The sequence below is a fragment of the Drosophila virilis genome, chromosome 5 (genome assembly GCF_030788295.1).
Source record: "Drosophila virilis strain 15010-1051.87 chromosome 5, Dvir_AGI_RSII-ME, whole genome shotgun sequence".
In the NCBI taxonomy this organism is placed as follows: Eukaryota; Metazoa; Arthropoda; class Insecta; order Diptera; family Drosophilidae; genus Drosophila; species Drosophila virilis.
In genome coordinates, this window is record NC_091547.1 from 7847940 (window position 1) to 7869459 (window position 21520).

Here is a 21520-nt window from a genome sequence, read left to right on the forward strand (position 1 = left end):
GCGTCATTTTTACCTTAAACTATGCAACCATTTTGCAAGCTATTTAGTCGAGCGACATTCTACCCCCTCTTAGGTAAATGAAGTCATAGTCATTATTATTGCACACACCTTGTGAATACACCTGGTACATTGGGTACATCCATGTCCCAAGTGCACCTCTCTGTTCCAGTCGCGCTAAAAATAAATGCAATTTATTGTTGTCCATTTGCCAAAAAAAAAAGTCAACAAAAAATATCGGGAAGACAGCTCGCAAATTGCACAATCGTACTGCATGTGTTATAAATTTAAAAAGAATAAAAAATAAAAATGAGCCATAATAATAAAAAAAAGCGACAGCAACAAAAACAACAAAAGCTAAAGGCAAAGTCAAAAAAGGCGGAACCTCAGACTAAAAGTCGCGTGATTTATGCCCTTCCACACAGCCAAAATCCCATCTCCTCATTTGGGTGGGTGTGAACTGTGCACTCAAGAGGCACGTCTGCAATCTTATAGTATTCATGTGGAGGGAAACAATATAATGAATTTAAGTTTCAATATTAAGGGAATACAAATTCTTGTGCATTGTTTGGATAAAAGATCTGCAAATGAAATGAATACGATATCTCCAAATAAAAAGAGGTATATACCTTATTTAAACATAAGTTCATCCTTGATATATATAAATACATATGGAGCTATGCTGTGAAGTCTGAAGGATATTTTTAAATTGATTGCTTTGCTTTGCCTATTTATAAACACATCCATTGTTTGTGACCTTTGTAAGATAATTAGACAGCTCACGAATTGTAATGCTAAGCACTTAGCGCATAGCATTTATTTTTGTTTCTATTTAAAAAATAATGAATAGAGTTAACAGAAATGTTTGTTTTCTATATGCATGGACAGGTTCCATTTATTATTCAAATTTATTACACTTTTTCCGACAAGTGTATTAATTATTGATGCATTTTTTGACCTATATTTATGGAAAAAATAATCAAAGTAGAAAAGACAACGTCACTTTAGATGTTTGCCGCTTAAATTGAGCGTAAAATTTTGCTTGACAAAACGGGCAATGCGCCAGCACACATTAAATCTTACGAAAGATCTACACCTCCTTTGGCCCCCCTTAAGTCCCGAGAACACCTTTTGCAGTCGCAGAGGCGCCGTCGCAGAGCAGGAAGGGGGATCTTAGCTAAAACCATGAATTGTGCACGCCACTGGGAACATTTGGCAAGGCGTTGCGAGTTGATGACGTCAAACCCAAAAAAGATGAACTGGCGTCCACCTATTTGTGTAGTCGCAGCTCTTGGGCACACTTTTGCGTTATTTTTGTGAACTGGTCACGAATCAGCCCCAGCCCCAGACCCAGCACCAGACACGGCCAGAGTCCGTTGGTCTTCGTTGGGCGGCGCTCGCTTCGGCACTTCCAGGAAATCCCAATGAATCATTTGACAAACCGACAAGCCTCAATGTTGGGGGATTTGTACGGCTCCCCATTGGGACGGCTGTGTAAACAAAAGTCACTCAAGTTTCATGAGCTTTACGCGATTTATGATGGTCGAAAACTGAATGAGTGACAATGGAGACGGCTGAAAATGCCTGGAATGCCGCAATGTTGATGAAAATGAAGATGTGGTTTCTTGGCGACACATGTTAACTAGCCGAAAAAAATGCCAAGTTGAAATAAGGAAATATTTTGTATTCTATATATGTGTATAGAGAGATTAGATACATCAAGAACGTTGGTAAAAGGATATAGATAAGATAAGGAATATGATTAGTTGAAACGGAATCGAAATGCGTTTAAATAGCTTAATATCTGCCTAGAGTGCAGACTCTTACGGCGGATATAAGCATGAGTTTAATGCATTAACTGCCAACAAAGATGCGAATGAATGGCTCCACCCTACATACATACATATGCATTTGTTTGCATTCACACAATTATTTATATATACATATATATGCACTTATTCGTACACTTAAATATATACATTTCTGATGATGTTGACAATCAATTAATTTCACATATGCCCACAACAAAAGCAAGTGTCGGCGAAGCTTTACGCTTGTGGTAATTGTTTTTAATGTAAATTGCATAAAAGAATACGAATATATTGCGATATTCATTCATTTAAAAATGGCTTAAAGTAGTCATTTCAATTTCAATTATGCCATAAGTTCCCTATCAAACTGTGTGCCGACCGCCCTCCCTCCCTCTATATTCCTAGCCCTGACGTCAGCAATAAACAGACGCACATCTTCCATGTCCCATGAATTCCAATACCATGAATACCACTCGTCTGCTTACCATCTCCATTCTAAAATCCGCGATGAGGCAATGCACAGTGCACAGTTCATTGACATGGCCATAAATTTGTTGTCGCCACGGAAATAGTTTTACAGTTTTCCTCACTTTCCACAAGCGCTATTTTCCGTTCTGTTGCATAATATCGGCTTATGATTATAGAGGGAAAAAATAAGCAAAAGTAAACGATAGGAAACATTTGGGGTCGAGTCTTAAGACGGGTTCATATAACACATTTTATGAAAACGTTTAAAGTATGGCAGTTAATAGAAACTAAAAATTCCCATTAAATAAATCCCCTCTAGAACAACCTTTTCCGAATAACAAAGAAGCTTATTAAGTTTTTTAATCTCAACTGTTTGTCTGGAATTGTTTTATTTGTCCCCAGTCAGTTGATATATCACAGGTGACACAAACTCTGGCAATTTATGATTTTTGTGGCACTCTCTCAAATTCATAGCTTTTCTACGTGGCACTGTGGCAAATGGAAATACATTGCCTGTGGCAACTTGTGGCTGTTGCAGTCTAGTTAATTAAAATGCATTCACAATTGTGGCAACTACAATGGCAACGTGACCCCCGCACTGAACTTTTCACCCCTCAATTAAAACTAAAACGTGGTGCGCCTCTAAAGCACCGACAATCCAAAAGCATTGAAAATCCTGTCAACAAATTTGTATTTATTCAGAAACGTATATATACGAAAGAGAGTGTGTGAGTGTGTGTGTGTGTGTGTGTGTGTCTGTGGATACAAAAGGAGGTTATCCAATTTGTTCGGGCAAAATATAAAACATTGCTTCTTTACAAACGAATTTCCGTATTTTACTGGCACTCACTGGCAAATGCCGCACCTCTCGCCTTCTTTCCCCACTATACATCATATTCTGAAACAGATTTTTCATTTTCATACAATGCATGTGGTAAACAATATTTTTGGATTCTTAAAACTGAGTCAATGCAATGTGTGGGCGTGGCCACAACTTAAATATGCAATGCAATGCAGCATTTTAATGAGCAGCATAGCCAAAAATAAATTTTACATACATTTTATTTGCTATGCTGCTGACAATCTGAAATGAAAATGAAAATTTAGTTGGCAAAAATAAATGAGTTCTGAATGGTCAGTTTTTGCGTGGGCCGATGGCCAAACATTGCAAAAAGTCAATGCGCCCATTAGCCAGGCTAAAACGTAAAAAATCAACCACAATAGCAAAGTGTCAGCAGCGACTCAATTGCAATTGGCCAAAAAACAAATGCGACAATTGTCACCCAAAATTTGACTGGCAGAAGTTCACGGGCGTCTAACCAACCGCACAAAGTTAAACAAATAACTTGAAGGATTTATCGTAATGAAATATCTTTGGCTAATTGGCGTTTTAAACACTTTCACTTGTCACGGAAGAATTCGCATCTGAACCACAGGCAGGCACTGTTCTTGCCCGGAACAATCATAAATATTGCCAATCGAAGCAATTTTCAATTTTGGCAAGCCAACTGATGATTTTTGCCATGGGCGAGGACATATTGCGGCCAAGTCCATTAACCCAATATGGCTCGTTTAAGACCAGAGCTTCTCTGTTTAATTTCCAATAGCTAAGTGTTATATTACAATGCCAAATACAATGCCAAAATTATAATTCTAAGCTGCTTACTTTTAACAAAATAGATATAGTTTTCAGAAGAGTGCAATGAGAAATCACTTTAGGCAGAGGTTTTTCATTCTACATTCGAATTCTTACATTAATTTTCTTTCTTCGGCCCAAAAGTATGGTACAGTTTTTCATTCAAAATATCTTGAGCAGTTGACTAGGGCTTTTGGTCCAAATGCGTTTTCCAACACGTTTCTGATTAGGTACTTTTGCAGCAAAGTAGGCGACAATCACGCCAAAAAAGATGACTAGCTAAAGGACAAAAGTTGTGACATTTCATTCTTTCGCAAATTTTCGCATTGAGCAGAGCTCTTTAAAGTAGAAAATCAAAAAAGTAAAAATTAAATTCCTCTCTCTGAGTCGTTGTGTCGAGCAATCTTTGGTTTTTCGCATTCCCATCCTCGCGACTCCGTTCCAATAAAAGTGTAACTGTCACAAGAAGACATCGAACGAAGAAAATATGGTTCCAGTTACCAAACCGAACACCAAGGAGGTGCAGTGCCAGCTCGCTGCCTGCGATGAGACCAAGCAGCAGCCGGAGACCATTGTCACTCCGAAGAGCGGCCGCGTGGGCATCTTCAATGCGGAGGACTTTTTATGGCGTGTCCAGATGAACGACAAGATCAACAACATCTTGCGCTCTCCCACCCAAGCTCCGAATGGCGTGCGCCAGCGATCGGTGTACACCAACAACAACCCGTCGCCGGTAAGTTCTTCCTTATGACAATTTGTATATGTACATGTGTGTGAGTGTTACATTTGTTCGCTAGTGTGTGTGTTCAGTTAATTGAAAAAGATTAAGTTCAGATTAATGTTTTGATCAAAATAAAATGTCGGTACTATCACTATTATATTGCTATTTTAGCAGTCGTCGGTTCGTTTGTCCAGTACGGCTGCATCATTGTCAGCACGGATGAGCAACATCTCACTGAACAGCGGCAGTGTCAGTGTGGACACAAATAATCTTGTGGTTACTAGGGAAAGCTCTAGCCAGATCAATGCTGTGGGTGGTGGTGGCTCCTATCGAGTGCTTGGTATGAATATGCCGATACTGACCGCTGTTGCAGACTTAGAGCCCTTGGTTCTGAGTACCAAATCGTTGACTGCTCGCTTCGCAAGACCATTTGGTTATAGTCAGGTAAGCATAGTCAAGGGCCTCCGCTGAACAAGTTTCAAATCTACTCCACTTCTAGCCACAACCGCAACCACCACCACCCATGCACCACACTCAGCAGTTCCCTTCGCCAATGCCGCCACCACCTCATGCTCTGGGTCGCGTTAGTTCGCGCACCTTTGAGTTTGAGAATAGTCCGCCACCACCACCACCCTGTCCTGGCTCCGGGCCGATTGCCATGTCCAATGGCACGATTCAGCTGCGCCTGCGCGAAGGTGTTAGGTGCGTACCCCAAATTATCAGTTGAATTGAAATACTAATCGTAATTGCATTTCAGGATTGACATGACTCTGGACAAGGCAGTGCGCGTGTTGAATCAGCGCAGCATGGTGGCCGTGTCCTTGTCGCGCAACGGCACAAACTCTGCCCTGATCCATCCAAATGGCCGCATTCTGCAGAGCGGCTCCAAGGTGGAGATCGTCACATATGACGGCATGAAGGCCAACAACTTTGTGTGAGTAAATCATTTTAAACATTGCTTGCGTTATTGAAGATATTAATTATAAATACTCATGTGTTTAATGTTTGAGCATATTTTAAATTGTTCGAAACTCTTTATTGCAGGCGCTACGCCAAAATGTGGTACAAGGGTGTGAGCTTCACTAGCGAGTCTTGCGCTTTAATTTATCTGGTAGACACCGCTGGAACACGCACCACAACCGACACTTTCACTGACCTGACCAAGGACTACACTCTGGCAGTGTTTTATGAGTGAGTAGCAGACTGTGTCTAATCGAGGCTTATATTGACTGAACACACTTTCAATAGCGACTCACGCCACGGTCCCTCTTTTGTGCCGGATGCACAGGAGGTGATTGCCAAGTCATCGTACAGTTGCGCAGACGACGGCACCGAGATGTACGACATCAACGGCTTTCGCATTATTCAGGCCGCTGATGGCCTGGTGAAGGTGACTCGCCAGCACAACAAGGGCCTCATTCGCACTAGCCCTGGCAACGGATCAGTCACTCTAACCACCCTTGGCATCCACTGCACCGCCTCGTTAGGCAAGACCTCGCATCTGTTCTTGCGGTGTGTTTCAATTCCTAGTGAAACAGCAAATTCTACTACAAATATTTTTGTTTATTATCCCTTTTCAGTCGCAATGAGAAACGCATGCACTTCGATGGATCGAATTTCATAGTACGCAATGCTGGACACTCGGCGGGATTTAACGAGAACAACCTGCTGATTGTCTACTAACTTGTCTTAAACACAACCGCACACTCATAAAAGACACACACAGAAGTAGACAGCATCTAACGCAATTTTAGGGACCGTAGCGCAGCCGTAGCGTGGAGAGGAATAATTACTAAAAATTATATAAAGCAAAAAAAAAAACAAACTAAAAATAAGGCTCGCAAAAAGGCGCGGGAAACAGTAGACATCATGACCATAAAGAGCACATAAGGGTAATCGACAATAGTAGACCACATGATTAGGTGGCTCTGGAATGTCTTTCGTATCTCGACGTAAGCGAACTGCAATCAAAAAAGGAATTCGGTTTTAGTTATCCTTTCGTACTCAAACATTTTGATATCAGTGAAAATTTATTAAGAAACCTATTTAGGGACACGTGCCCACTGCCCTGCCTACTACTTGAAAACGTTGACCGTTTTGGCAAAATAGATGGTGTCAGCCTTTTAGTTTTTAAGGCTCATTTTGGCATATAAAAACGACGTTTCTTCAAGAAAATTTGAACAAAATGTCTACGGTACGAGAAATTGAAAGATATATAATATTGCATACGTAAAGAAAAGCGTTAACAAATTTTGCTAAATTAAAACAGAAGATTTCTTCTGTTTGCGTCATGGCAATATGTATGTGAAACTGTTAGTAGGCAGTGGTCTTAAGAGATGGCTGCCCTCTGAACACTGGGCTGATCTTTAGGCCAGTGGGAAATCTAATTACACGTTACATCTAAGATTAGTTTGTTGTTGCAGCAATCCAAAAATGTTCATCCACACAAATACAGACAAGTGAAAGTGAAAATTCCAATTCTACAAGCCACCGAAGAAGACTGAGAAATAATCAAATAGACTTTGATAATGTAATAAGTTACTTGAGAGAGGTTCAAATAGCTTTTGATGACACACACACATTTCTCATATATTTCAATACGGGGTTCTTAGCGCATAAATCACAGCCACACCCAAAATTCAGAAAAATGTGTAACGAAATTTATGTATGTATCTAAATCGTCAAAAGAATAAATATAGAATGGGAAAAATGATGCAACTATATTTAATATTGAATCAGTCATAGAAAAATTCAATTCGAGAACTCTCTTTTGCAAGGATTGCTTAGTTTTCCTTGTGCGTAGACTTTGAAAATTATCTCTTAAACTTAGTGCTGTATAGTCTAACGGTATTTTGATGTATATACCAGCATTATTTTGTATTTGGTTTGAAGTATTTGAACATGATCATGAAGCTGGTCACATTAATAACTAACATATTATAAGCTTTGATACTATCAGACTGGCAGTTCAGATCCGTATTGGGAGTAAAGCATGTTTGGAATATTGGAACAAATGTTTTGTTTTGTTTGTTTGTTCTTTTTTTTTTTTTTTTTGAATATAAACAGTAGTTTTGATATGCAGCCGAGAAGTGTGCAGCAATTGCAAATAATACAGCTCAACAACTTGAAACTTGTCAAATGCTGGTGGAAAAAGTGCGTTTTCCAACACATTTTTGGTAAAGCTGCTTTGTAGCAAAGTAGGCGACGGTCACGCCAGAAAAGATGACTAGCTAAAGGACAGCAGTTGTGGCAATTCATTCTTTCACAAATTTTCGCAGTGAGCAGAGCTCTTGAAAGTAGAAAATAAAAAAAGTAAAAATTAAATTCCTCTCTCTGAGTCGTTGTGTCGAGCAATCTTTGGTTTTTCGCATTCCCATCCCCGCGTGCAACTCCGTTCCCATAATAGTGTAACTGTAATTTTTAGTCACAAGAAGACATCGAACGAAGAAAATATGGTTCCAGTTACCAAACCGAACACCAAGGAGGTGCAGTGCCAGCTCGCTGCCTGCGATGAGACCAAGCAGCAGCCGGAGACCATTGTCACTCCGAAGAGCGGCCGCGTGGGCATCTTCAATGCGGAGGACTTTTTGTCGCGTGCCCAGACGAACGACAAGATCAACAATATCTTGCGCTCGCCCACTAAAGCCCCAAATGGCGTGCGCCAGCGATCGGTGTACACCAACAACAACCCGTCGCCGGTAAGTCCAGCTAAGAAAACTTTCCCTTTGACAGCCTGTGTGAGACAGTTTTATTATTTTTTTTTTTTTGACAGTGGGTGTGTGTGTGTGCGTGTGTTAAAGGTACTCGTTTGAAAAGTTCAATGTCAGATAAATCATTTAAAATGAATCTATATCATTTGAATCTTATGTTCTTTATTAAAAAATAATTAAGCGTGAAAATGCAATTGTTTCGACAGCGCTGTATTTTTGTATTTGCATCCATATTATAATAAAGTTATAAATAATCAACTCTATATTTCGCTGTTGCTCACACGGTTCAAAATACAAGAGCTCATTAATATATAATATAATATTATGTATATATGTATATATATATAATTTTTCTCAATGGTGGTATATTATAAATTTAACTTTTGATAACTCAAATGGATCTACGCTTTTGTAATATCGTCTCGAGAATGCTGAAGAGCTGTTTGCCATTTGCATACTAATTTTTATTGAATTTGCAGCAGTCGTCGATGCGCTTGTCTACTACGGCTGTTTCGTTATCAGCACGGATGAGCAGCATGTCACTGAACAGCGGCAGTGCCAGTGTGGGCACCAATACTTCTGTGCTGGCCAAGGAGTGCTCCAGCCAGACAAATGCCATTGGTGCTACTGGCTCCTACCGGACCATCGGCATGAGCATGCACCAGTCGCAGCCGCTATTGACCGCTGTTGCAGACTTAGAGCCTTTGGTCCTGAGCACCAAATCGTTGACTGCTCGCTTCGCAGGCCCATTTGGGTATGAGACTGGTGCTTACTGTCAGGTATGTAAAGTCTTAAGTCCTTCGATGGACCAGTTTAACATCCACTTTACTTCTAGCCACAACCGCAACCACCCATGCACCACACTCAGCAGTTCCCTTCGCCAATGCCGCCACCACCTCATGCTCTGGGTCGCGTTAGTTCGCGCACCTTTGAGTTTGAAAATAGTCCGCCACCACCACCACCCTGTCCTGGCTCAGGGCCGATTGCCATGTCCAATGGCACGATTCAGCTGCGCCTGCGCGAAGGTGTTAGGTGCGTACTCCAAATTATCAGTTGAATTAAAATACTAATCGTATTGCATTTCAGGATTGACATGACTCTGGACAAGGCAGTGCGCGTGTTGAATCAGCGCAGCATGGTGGCCGTGTCCTTGTCGCGCAACGGAACAAACTCTGCCCTGATCCATCCAAATGGCCGCATTCTGCAGAGCGGCTCCAAGGTGGAGATCGTCACATATGACGGCATGAAGGCCAACAACTTTGTGTGAGTAAATCATTTTAAACATTGCTTGCGTTATTGAAGATATTAATTATAAATACTCATGTGTTTAATGTTTGAGCATATTTCAAATTGTTTGAAACTTTTTATTGCAGGCGCTACGCCAAAATGTGGTACAAGGGTGTGAGCTTCACTAGCGAGTCTTGCGCTTTAATTTATCTGGTAGACACCGCTGGAACACGCACCACAACCGACACTTTCACTGACCTGACCAAGGACTACACTCTGGCAGTGTTTTATGAGTGAGTAGCAGACTGTGTCTAATCGAGGCTTATATTGACTGAACACACTTTCAATAGCGACTCACGCCACGGTCCCTCTTTTGTGCCGGATGCACAGGAGGTGATTGCCAAGTCATCGTACAGTTGCGCAGACGACGGCACCGAGATGTACGACATCAACGGCTTTCGCATTATTCAGGCCGCTGATGGCCTGGTGAAGGTGACTCGCCAGCACAACAAGGGCCTCATTCGCACTAGCCCTGGCAACGGATCAGTCACTCTAACCACCCTTGGCATCCACTGCACCGCCTCGTTAGGCAAGACCTCGCATCTGTTCTTGCGGTGTGTTTCAATTCCTAGTGAAACAGCAAATTCTACTACAAATAATTTTGTTTATTATCCCTTTTCAGTCGCAATGAGAAACGCATGCACTTCGATGGATCGAATTTCATAGTACGCAATGCTGGACACTCGGCGGGATTTAACGAGAACAACCTGCTGATTGTCTACTAACTTGCCATCGTCTTAAACACAACCGCACACTCACGAAAGACACACATATACATAAACAGACAACATCTAGACAGTTTTGGGGACTGTTGCGCTGCCGTAGCGTGGAGAGAGTAATAACCAAAAATAATATTAACAGAAAAAGCTTGAAACTTGAAAAAGGCTCGCAATAGGCGCGAGCAACGCTAACGACATTCTGACCATATGTATAACATAAAAGACCTAAGGCCCAATCTCTGCGTGGTTGGGTAGCTTCTGGATGTCTTTCGTTACTCGACGTAAGCGCAACGAAACTAAAAAGGAATTCGTTTTTAGTTATCTTTTCATACTCTAACTTTTTGATATATCAGTGAGAATTTAGTAAAAACAAAAAAAGGAAAAAAATACCAACTTTGGGACACGTGTCCACTGCCCTGCCTACTACTTGAAAACGCTGACCCTTTTGGCAGATTGAATGATGCCAGCGTTTTAGTTTTTAAGGCTCATTTTGGCATAAGAAAAGACTTCTCTCTAACCAAATTTCTACAAAAAAAAGACGTAAAATTAAAAAAAAAAAATGAAGAAATGATTTACATACATAAAGAAAAGCCTTAAAAAATTTTCACATGCTAACAAAATTTAAAAAAAAAATTAATTCGCAGCATGGCGCGAATATGTGTGTGCAACAATTAGTAGGCAGTGGTCTTAAGAGGTGGCTGTCCCTCTGATCGAACGCTGGACTGATTTAGGTGACAGTGCCAGTGATATTTTTATTTACATGTTACAGTTAAGATTAGTTTGTGGTTTCTGCAATCCAAACATGTTCATCCACACAGATACAAAGTGAATATTGTTACATTCTGAATTGAAAATTCAAAGTGAACAATCCCACAATTTTAACACACTTACGATGCACCATAGAAAAGTGAGAAATTAGCAAAGTGTTTAGCACAATACAAGCTTATATTACGTAGCCGACAATACTTGACTTAATGTTAAATACAATTAATGCAAGTCCAATCGTCTTACATGCGAACACTACACAACCACTTTTAAACTTTAGACAATTTTGGGTTTTTTATTGTTCAAGCTAGCCCCAAAGCTTGAGTTTTACGAGCCTTACGACAATCTCCGACACCCAAAATCACAAGCATGTATAGCGAAATTAATGTATGTATCTAAATCGATAAAAAAAGATAATAAATGTATTTTAAACAAATTGTGAATGTGGACAAGGACACGTCAGTGCTGGCAGCCCTGGTCAAGGACAACATTTTCATATTAAATGAGTTTTTTCAAGATGAAAGCTATAACTTCTAAAGGTGCCCAGTTAGCTAACCATAACCCTAAACCGTGGCATTCAGACGAGCATCCAAGACGGAGGCTCGTAAATTTTCAACGAAATTGCTTTATGGCGCATTCGCACACCTGCGTCCATGCAGCCACGCCCTGAGCTACGAAATGTCCCTTACCTATCGTAAACCAAGTAAGAAGAAAAAATATATGCACTTATGTGTGGGTCACTTTGGTACAATCGTGTGGGTAATTACACAATTGCCTTTGCCAGAGCGCAAAGAGTATTTACAATAGTCTTTTGTCCAATTAAAATCTTTTTCATTTTACAACATTTTCTTAGCTCCGACCTATTGGGTATATATGTTATTTGCTTGCGCTGTGGTTACCTGTAGACATATCCAAAAGCATAAGGAGATCGGATCGGCTGTCATATAGACTAATGCTTCCAAAATGCTTGGGGTTGAGGCTGAGTCGGGCTGCTGCTGCTGCTGCTGCTGCTGTTGCTGTTGATAAAGATTATTGGATAACACTTGGCCAACAATGTTCGATTCTGTCATAGGAAGAGAGTTGAACCATTGTTAAAGAGAGATAGATTTCAAGGCAACGACAACAAGCAGCTAACATCGACTAGACGAGCAGAATTGGATAGAATATAGATACATTGAGCTGAAGTTACATGAAGCGGAAGCAAAGGTGAGAGGTGTGCAGTTAATATCAGATAGATAAAAAGAGAGAGAGAGAGAGAGCAGCAGCAACATCTACTTATAACCAAAAACTTACTTAAGTGTGACATTTGCGGAAGGTCGGTCTGATGGGTGTTTTATTTTTATGCGTCTGTGTAAGTGTGTACGAGTGTGTGTGGATGAGTGCTTTCATAATAGAGAGTCGAGTCGAGGGTAGTGAACCGTACTGCGCCTATGTGTGTAGGAAGTCCCGACATCGCATCCAAATCGTTTGCCTCATCTCGTTAAGGGCCATAGATGTGGCATATTCAATGCTCACGGTTGCGTGCCTCTTGGCACACGCTGCGCACAGGATGGAGGATGAGGAAGAGGAGGTTGTGGAGGTGGAGTTGGAGGGAAAACGCTTGTGCCCAACATCAAACGCTTTTCACACTTAATTGGGCATAAAATTAAATCAGAATTGATTAAAACACTTGAATGACAACGAAAAGCAACATCAGCAACAGAAACAGCCGCTCAAATTCGACACAACAGCAACACGGACGGCAACAGCTTCGACATGCCCTTCCTCCTATTGGAGTCCGCCTTAGTCCTTCGAAGTAAGTATATACCAAAGTTTTGGTTTCGGGTTTCCCCAGCTGACGCATCGCTATCGACCTGATTCTGTACTAACTTTAGCCGACTTCAGTCAACTTCTCACATCCGCGCGGCCAACAGGGGGCGGGCCAAGCCTTTCGGTCAGAAGGGAGTGCGTTAATTGCTCCCACTCATCGCCTGGCCAAAGTTTATAAAATTCAATTCCGTTTTAGGGCACTCTGCACAAACAAATTACGCGACTGCGCCAGAGAGAGACAAAGAGAGAGAGAGAGAGAGAGAGGTAGAGAGAGAGGGAAAAAAACAACTTTATGTATTACCATTTAATGTGCTGTCAATTATTCGAGGCCAGCTTTGAATTTTATGCCACAGACAACGGACTAAAGACATGTCTTATTACATTCTAATTTATGGTCATAAATCTCGAAGCATGTCAATTTGCATGCCAGAGAAAAAAGGCAAAGATATTCAAAGGAAATCGATTCCATTTCCGCCCAAGGAGCTCCGAAGGCATGTAACAGACCAAAGATATAGTTTGGGTTGAAATTAAGTAAGATAGTAATTAATGCATAGCATTAAAGCGTTTTATTGGGAAAAATAAGGTACTTTGTTATATACATAGAGCCCGTTTTTCTTAAGTTTTGACTTGTTTGCACCTCCCAAACAAGCTGCCAAAGAGGCAACCGCACTGTTTACAAGAAAAGTTGTATCCTTCGCGCCGAGTGAAAGACGTGGGTTTCGGCTGGTGGGCTGTCAGTGGAGCCGTCAATCAAATAAATCAAAGGAACAGTCAATTGCCAGCGAATTGGTAGCTACTCCGGAGAAGGTGGGCACAGGATCAAAGTAAATTGTCAGCGATGCGTATTTCCCCTACGCACAGAGGGCGCTGCATTACTCTAGCTAAATTTTGGATGTTATTTGATCAGTTTTCCCCTCTCGCTACAGTCGTGATTAAGTGCGAAACCGATGGCAGCTCCCTGCCGTAATGGCTATGGATGACATGGCATCCAGTTGAAAGTGTGCCTGGAGCAGATGTTGTTCGAGTAACTTAAGATATGGGTGTCACAACATTTATGGCTGGTTGTTGAGGGCGTCTGTCAAAGGTGATTGCCGTCGTCTGCCGATTTCATGAAATATGCACAATAAATTTGACTGACAAGTAAATGGTGCCGGGGACAGATTTATGAGGTAAACGATTGACAGCTACTATTGAGGCATTGCTATATTGATTGTCATTTCAATTACTTAATTAAAATGCACGCTAATCAATTAAATCAATTTACTTCAATAGCTAATCAGATTTCAATGTTGCCTTCCAGGAACACGAGGAATTTCAACTTCAGCGAATCTCAACTTCAGCAGGTGCCTTGCACAAGTAATTACAATCAGGACTGGGACAGGACCTCCCTCGCTCCTCGCTCCTCGCTTCCCCATCGAAAACGAGCAGAACAAACTGCCAAATTCCAATTCCCTTTTGCCGTACTTGGCAACGACTTGGCAGTTGACTAAACCAATAGCTGGGAAGACGTGACAAAAACCACAATATATAGGACTACACATATTCGTGCTTTTACATTTTTGAGTCGGCATTCCATTCCAGATTGTAAATGAAGAATATATGTAAATGACTTACGTATACTAAACTTGTGGGTGAGTAAATAATTGGCTTGGCTAATTTCCCGAACATACCCTCCTGATAACATATCAAATGAAATATTTTTTATTTATATTTCTTATCAATATACGAGACAATGCGGGCTCCTTTTTGTAGCTGCTGTTGGCCCTGTTTTGGCTGCTTGGTAAGCAATTTATTTTGGTATTGAATTCGATTATCTCTTCCGAAAGTTGCCTCATTAATTATTTATGTGCTTGATTAATGCGTACACCCTTTTCCGCATCACTTGGGATTTTGTGTACCAAAACAGTTTGATGTATTTGAGGAGTCATTGAGTTATTTCTGTTGGTTTTCTCATTAGGTCTGCAAACACTCGCGATTTTAAGTAAAATGTTGACTCACCAATAAATTGACTTCAATTAGAGTCAAGGGGCGAGTAAACGTTTTGAACTCTATTTAAGAGAAAAACTTAGTTATTACCTCAAAAATTTCACCGAAACAGCAGCTGAGACAAAACATGCCACAGTAAGCCTCTAATGGACGGCCTTTAAACTGTCATTTTGTGGGCAGAGAAACTCAAAGCTGTACTTAAATTTTATACAACTAAAACTTGAGCTAAAGTTTTCATGCCAAGCACACAAAGCCACAACAACAAGAAGCGAAGCGATTTTGATTTTTGCATACTTTTGTGCGCTTTGTGGAAGAACGTGACTCGAGACAGAGAGAGCATGTTGAACGAATATATGTATACATCTTTGTACCCATATATGAGCACATATACATATGTATCTTTGGAATATGTATCGTTTCCGTTTCCGTTTCCTGTTCTTAAGCAGCAACTGAATAGTATGCCAAAATGTTGTGTATGGCCCAGGGCGAGTTCTCTAGTTGCCATTGGCGTTGGCAATTTTCGATATGCATATGACAAGTTCTTGATGACACATTCTCAATTCTCAGTATTTCTCATCCAGCACCCATTGTAAGTCGCATGCAAAACAGGGCGGCAGGTGGGGCAGCGCTTTAATTAAGTCGCAAATCCAACCAGTCTTCAGGCCAGGAGACCACTCCTACACGTCCCAATCTTTCCCCTTTTGAAGTGGGTTGTCCTATTAGAATGCATGCGTTTTGGCGGTGTGGCAAGTAATTCTCATTATTTCTCATTAAAATTCATTAACATGTTATGTCTGGCGTTTAATATTCACCTGTTCATCTGCTCGGCAGTTCAACTGGAGTGCCTGCTTTTGCCCCTTCTCCCCCTTCTCCACTGGCACTTATTATTTGGCTCGACGTTCCAATTAAGTCTAATGGTAAAATGTTGTTAAGCAATTAAATTGCTTTTGTTTTCACCGCTGTTTCCCTTGCGACGGCTCAGACACAATATCCCCGCCCATGTAATAAAAAGTCGACTCAAATCAAATTACCGCGGGCATTAAAATCAGTAAAAAGTGCTGCACTATGGCGCTGCCGACAACGACTATAAAAATAAAGCCGACTATTTTAACAACTCATCTTGGAAATAATGAAATGAACTTTTATCTGTTGCGATTACAATTTTAATTATTTAATTTAACTGGATGTCACTATAAATATAAATTTTTATTGCAAATGATTTGATCAGCTTAAAATAGCTCGAAAAATGAGATTGCTGAAATCCGATTGTAATTTTACACATTATTTCATTCTGTGTACAGATTCAAATGTTAGTGTTGTACAAGTCTGCTTTCATTGTGCAGTACACTTATCGATAGATCGATCAGCACATATTTTCTATCGAGCAAGTGCAATGTAAAATACCAATATCATAATTTTTTTTTGGTATTTTAGCAGTTCACGGCATTTGGTCACTATTCAATAAAGCTACCATGCGTTTTGCGTGATCCGTACTTTAATTAGTTTTAAATGTGTTTGTGCTTTGTGTGCTTTAATAACTCTGTTCGACTGGCCGTAGACCTTAAATGTGATCTTGTGTGACATCCTCCACTTTGAGAAATGCTTTGGGATTATCTATAAAGCCGATTTCGTGTATTAAGCTTCAAGCGGATCTACATGCCACAATACCTACAAGGTAAAAATGATTAAATTGTACTTACATAGTGAGTGAGGCCATTGATGTGGTTGCCGTCGGCGGCTGATTCTCTTCGCCGTACTCCTGCTCCTCCTTCAGCCTCTGCAGCTGGCTTTGTGTGTGAATGCGGATGCGGGTGCTGTTGCTGTTGCTGAGGTCGTGGTCCGGTGAGCGGGCTAGTGGGCGGCAGTTGTGGGGCGTTGCTCGTATATCTGCCGCTGTCGCTGCCGCTGTGTGTGTTGGAGGGCAATGGTGAGGCTGGCGGAGTGGGTTGCGGTTGTGGAATTGAGGGGCCCGTTCTGTTGCGTAAACGGGCCAAAGCACTCCGTAAACCCTCCGTATTGTCTTTGTCGGGCCCCTTTCCAAATGAAATGCATCCGCAGAGCACTTTGAGCCGCGCACCTTGCAAAGCTGCGGCGATTGCTCTGACTGTTATAAGTTTTTATAATAATATCGGATATCAATCAATAAGCTTTGGTTTGCCGCGGAATGTAACTAAAACTTTTTCAATTTCAAAGAATATTAGTTAATTACTTTCAACACTATACACACACACGCACAACCCAAAGTTTATGTGATACCACAAAGTTTTGCATCAATCAACACACACACACAACATCACAGAAGCCTGTATAAACAACTGGGCCGGAAGCTGTCTCGGCCCTGAAGTGTGGGTGTATGTGTGTGAGAGATTTAATGAGGGCTGTCTTTAAGTTAAATTCAAGTTTAAAGCAATGCAATGCCAAGGGATTTCCATTTGAAGTGGCCGTCAGATCGAACTGAAATAATAAAAACAAAACAAATTTAATTAGAATTAATTATTGCACAGAAATATGTAATAAGATACCGGTCAATTTTGTATTTAGTTAATGAGCTTCACTTGCTTACAAAGTTGATGAAATGGACACCAGAATTCATGGCCTCTTACTAACCATTATACGATTTCAACAATTGCGCTGATAGTCACTGAAAACAATGACAAAAGTTCCAATTAAATTTGCGGCTGCCCCAAAAATGCAGCCAAAACAAAGTTCGTTTTTATAACAGGCAGACAGCAGACGAGTCGAGAGTATTTCACTTTTTGGATACCCTGTAGTATGGGGATAAGGGAAGCCTTTGAATGGATGAAACTAGAACTAGGGTACAACATAGTTCAGCTAGCAGCGTTCCTTGGGTTACAATGTAAAAAATATGCTCTGAAATGTATGTACGGCACATGGCGGGGGGCAGGGGGCTCGCAACAAAACATAACTTCCAGCCAGCAATTAACAACACGCCTGGCAGACGTTCTTTGGTTTGAGTTTTCCACTCGTGACTCTTGCCACCTCCCTACCTCCCCCCTCCCCCCCTGGCAGCTGGCGTTGCTATTTTTGCTGAGACCCAAGGATTTGTGCAATGTGACAAACTGCCTTTGTAGGGCCACACCAAACGTGACATGGCCCACACGTCGAATGGGAAATACCCTAAAAAAAAAAATAAGAATTATATGTGCATATTTGTGAAATCCAAAAACTAAATAATCAAATTTGTATGCCCTAAAAGTCAGCTGGGAATAGGCGTCCTTAGTATCCTCTTCGAAATATCTAAGGGTATGCAATATTTAAAGTGACAGCTGTTGCCTTCTATACAGCCGCAGGCAAACGCAAACAAGCTTGACAAATGTCTCATATGCATACAACGCTCACCTGCCACACCTCCTTCTTCCCCATGACCCCAAACACACACACACACGCAACTAGCTGTCGCACACACACACACACAGACTTACACAAACAATTCTTTTGGTTTTACGACACTTTTTGTATGCCTGTGGCAAAGCAGGCAATAAAAACAGTTGCATGTCTTGTTTGTCTGGCAGAAGGATGCTCTTATTACCGGCTCTTTTAACTGAACACCTGAGAATATATACTCAGCCCGACGTTGGCAACAATTACAAACTTGAATAAGTTAGTGAATTTTATTAGCAATATACAAATTTCGGCTTATGGCCAACTGTTTGATCATGATTTATTGCTGGCTTATAGCATATTAGGCGTTACATTTGGGTCAGTCTGTTTAGCCTGATTATTTGGCACCGACTTGAGCCAAACTGAAGACGGGCAGGTTACCGTAAATTTGTTTGACCAGGCCATTGAATGGCGGCCAGGAGCAGAGGCGTATTTTGGTCAACAAAAAGCGAAAGTAAAAGCAAAGTTAAATGAAATCATTTTGTGGGTATTTTGTGAAGTGTTCTATTTTATTTTTATTTTTTGCAAATTCATCATGGCTTTTGTGTGTGTGTGTGTGTGTGTCTGCTCGCGGGTGCTCGCGGGGGTGTGTCTGCACGTTTCAAAAGCAATTTACTCGCATTGTTGTCGCTTGCTTGCTACGCAGCAATTATTTTCTCATATTACGTATACGCAGTGCGTGCCCTATTCGCTGTTTACAGATTTACGAGTATCCCAGCCCCATTATACGACAATTTTCTATTACAATTTTTTATATTCTCCATTGTTGTGCCATCTTCAGAGTGACTTTTTGTTTTTAAGCCCCAGAAGCCAAATTGTGGCCCACAATTTCCGTCAAAATCAAGTGCTTGCCCAGCTATATTAACATTATTCTAAGAAAAAAAAAAATACCTACGCATTCACTCACGCACTCTGTTGGTCTGTTGCTGCAACAAACTGCGTGTCAAATTAACTTGGGGCAAAGACTGAAGCCAGACTCCCAATGGATATGATGCCATAATTGTGACGCCCCAATGGCCAGCCTCCAAGGCCGCCCACAGGCAGACGGCTCCTGCTTCGTTTTCTCATGATTATGCATAATTTTGTATTTCTATTAGGACGCACAGTCGCGGCCAGCCGTGAAAATTTGCAAGCAATTTATGGTATTACAATTATTTAAGATTCGTAACTTTTCACAAGTTTTGTTTAAAAAAAAGTTTGTTTTTTCCAATTGAATTAAGTTCACGTGTCAAATCAATCTAACGGACAAAATATGATCAGAGAGCATTCCATGCATAAATCGGTAACGTTTTGACAAAGTTAGTAAATCGAGCAAATTTAAATAGAGTTTCTTAGAAATAAATATCTACGTAACTTTGCAAAGATACCAACAAATAACTTACGAATTTATTTCTCTGGAAAATGCGAATTAAAGAGAGAAATTATATTATTATTTAGTTGGACATTTAACTGTAATTTATTATTTATTGAAATGCTATATGTTTTCCATTGCCGATCTGCAGAATAAAGGAAAAATTGATTTTGCACGTTTGCTCGTATTTAACAAGAATCATAATCACTCATACGCAGCGTAGGCCTCGGCACAGACGTGAACACACACACACACACACACACACATACACGGGCGGGCAGACAGGCAAATTTCTGATATGAGTTATAACAACAATAATAATAATAATCATCGGTTTGTCATCATGAAGGTGAACGTATTAGCAGCAGCCATCCTTCGATAATTTCGTATTCATTTCACAGTTTGTTTGGGACATCGATTATTATTATGATTTGGATTATTTTTATTTACAGCTTGCCACAATGAAGGTGATTGATGTTTGCCTCATTAGGGTACCCATTTGTTAAGAAACAAATGTGTACGCCCGGCAGGATTTTTAAATCCTGATTGCTAATTCCTTTGCTTTTACCTTTATTATATATGTAAGTAGCAGCAAAGCTCATAAATCAAAAATACAGTTGTGACAGCATAAAAAGTAAAAGAATTTCACTTTTTTTTCCGTAACACGTGCGACTATGCGGAAAAGTTCGTAAGCTATTGAACAGGCTGTTATGAAAGTCGGTTGGATTAAAAAGCAAACTCGTCTAAATTCAAGTGAATTCAATTACAGTTATAAAAGCCATTTCATTGAATTCGATTGGATAAACTAAACCAGAATTAGGAAGCATTTCCGAAAGCCAATCACTAATTAGTCATTCGTGTGAATCGCAAAAGCGCCAATATAAATTTACAGTTTTAGGCTTTCAATTAAAGCTAAATTGGAAATGCATTATGCTGTTATACCTGGTAACTTGCAGCTGCAGCGGGTGTATTAGTTAAATAAACTAACATTCATATATAATTGCCCATAGTCAAATCCATGTACAGGGTATACTTTTGGCGAGTAGTTTCCGCAACTAAATTATTGAATGCTGTGACACACTTTTAATGTAATCGAATCAAATTTAGTGGGTCGGGCACTCCTCGAGCTGCATATGCTGCGACTCGCAAGCCCATAAAATGAATGGGCGTGGCAACACACAGTGCGTGTATTGTAAGCCAACCAACCGGGCGCATTTCGTGCAAAATTGAGTTTGCACAATAATTCAATTTGGCAAGCACATAAATTTTAGATATGGCGTTAAAAGGATTTCAATACAATTTCAGATAGACGACGACCCATCGCCCCCCACACGCACACACACACACACACACACACACACACACATTAGTGCTAGAAGCTCGTACGCAGTTTGAGCTCCATGGGAAATGGGCTGCGAGTTGGAGCACAGATTTTGGCAGGCATAAAGTTCAATTGGTGTCAGCCTACAAATTTCCAAGCGGTCCTTCGAATCGGTGGCCCAAATATGAGCTTTATGACAAAAGCCTCACGGACACACAGACACACGCACAAACAAAAGCCTAAAAGCCTGTTTCCCTGATGGGATTTGAGACTGGCCTCTAATAGACACTTAATTAGGTGAATACCACGCAGTTGGCTCTATGAACAGATCCCAAGGCTTTAAGCAAAACTCTGTGGCTAAACTTTAACTATAATTTTACGTGTGCTATTTGTATATGACATGCACTTGTACCTTAGTCGAATGGTCTGCAGTTGGAAAGTTCTACACTTTGCGATAAGTTTCAAGGCTTGTGTCGAACTAGTCCACAATGACAACTGGTCCTAGTCAGCACTTGTAATTCATGGTTTTGTTGTTGG

The 21520-nt window shown here is 40.7% G+C and overlaps 3 protein-coding genes across 6 annotated transcripts in view; 2 read left to right on the forward strand and 1 right to left on the reverse strand.

Annotated features, from left to right (window-relative positions):
* Rgk1 (Rad, Gem/Kir family member 1) overlaps positions 1-16662 on the reverse strand; it is a 46788-nt gene extending 30126 nt beyond the window's left edge. The window contains exons 1-2 of one of the 2 annotated variants that reach the window (XM_070209680.1): positions 16610-16662; positions 12014-12177 (exon numbers count right to left, since the gene is read on the reverse strand). In XM_070209680.1, coding sequence (XP_070065781.1) covers positions 12014-12058 — 45 coding nt within the window. In that variant the 5' untranslated portion in view covers positions 12059-12177; positions 16610-16662. Of the gene's footprint in view, positions 1-12013; positions 12178-16609 lie in introns of those variants that run through there. The other variant, XM_032436391.2, reaches the window with a different exon arrangement.
* On the forward strand, positions 4231-7346 carry LOC6625022 (uncharacterized). Of its 2 annotated transcripts, none has more exons than XM_002050745.4 (7): positions 4231-4645; positions 4805-5077; positions 5133-5335; positions 5391-5567; positions 5678-5824; positions 5882-6145; positions 6214-7346. In XM_002050745.4, exons 1-7 carry the CDS (start codon positions 4400-4402, stop codon positions 6314-6316), a joined length of 1413 nt encoding a protein of 470 aa, XP_002050781.1. In that variant the 5' UTR covers positions 4231-4399; the 3' UTR covers positions 6317-7346. The 2 variants fall into 2 exon arrangements, with proteins under 2 accessions (XP_002050781.1, XP_015029078.1); XM_015173592.3 differs by having other exon boundaries at positions 4808-5077.
* On the forward strand, positions 7894-11550 carry LOC6637034 (uncharacterized). 2 transcript variants are annotated; one of them, XM_032436400.2, is made up of 7 exons: positions 7894-8331; positions 8823-9122; positions 9179-9375; positions 9430-9606; positions 9717-9863; positions 9921-10184; positions 10253-11550. In XM_032436400.2, the coding sequence occupies exons 1-7, from the start codon at positions 8086-8088 to the stop codon at positions 10353-10355; spliced, it is 1434 nt and encodes a 477-aa protein (XP_032292291.1). In that variant the 5' UTR covers positions 7894-8085; the 3' UTR covers positions 10356-11550. The 2 variants fall into 2 exon arrangements, with proteins under 2 accessions (XP_032292291.1, XP_070065791.1); XM_070209690.1 differs by having other exon boundaries at positions 8826-9122.
* Positions 16663-21520: the final 4858 nt, after the last annotated feature.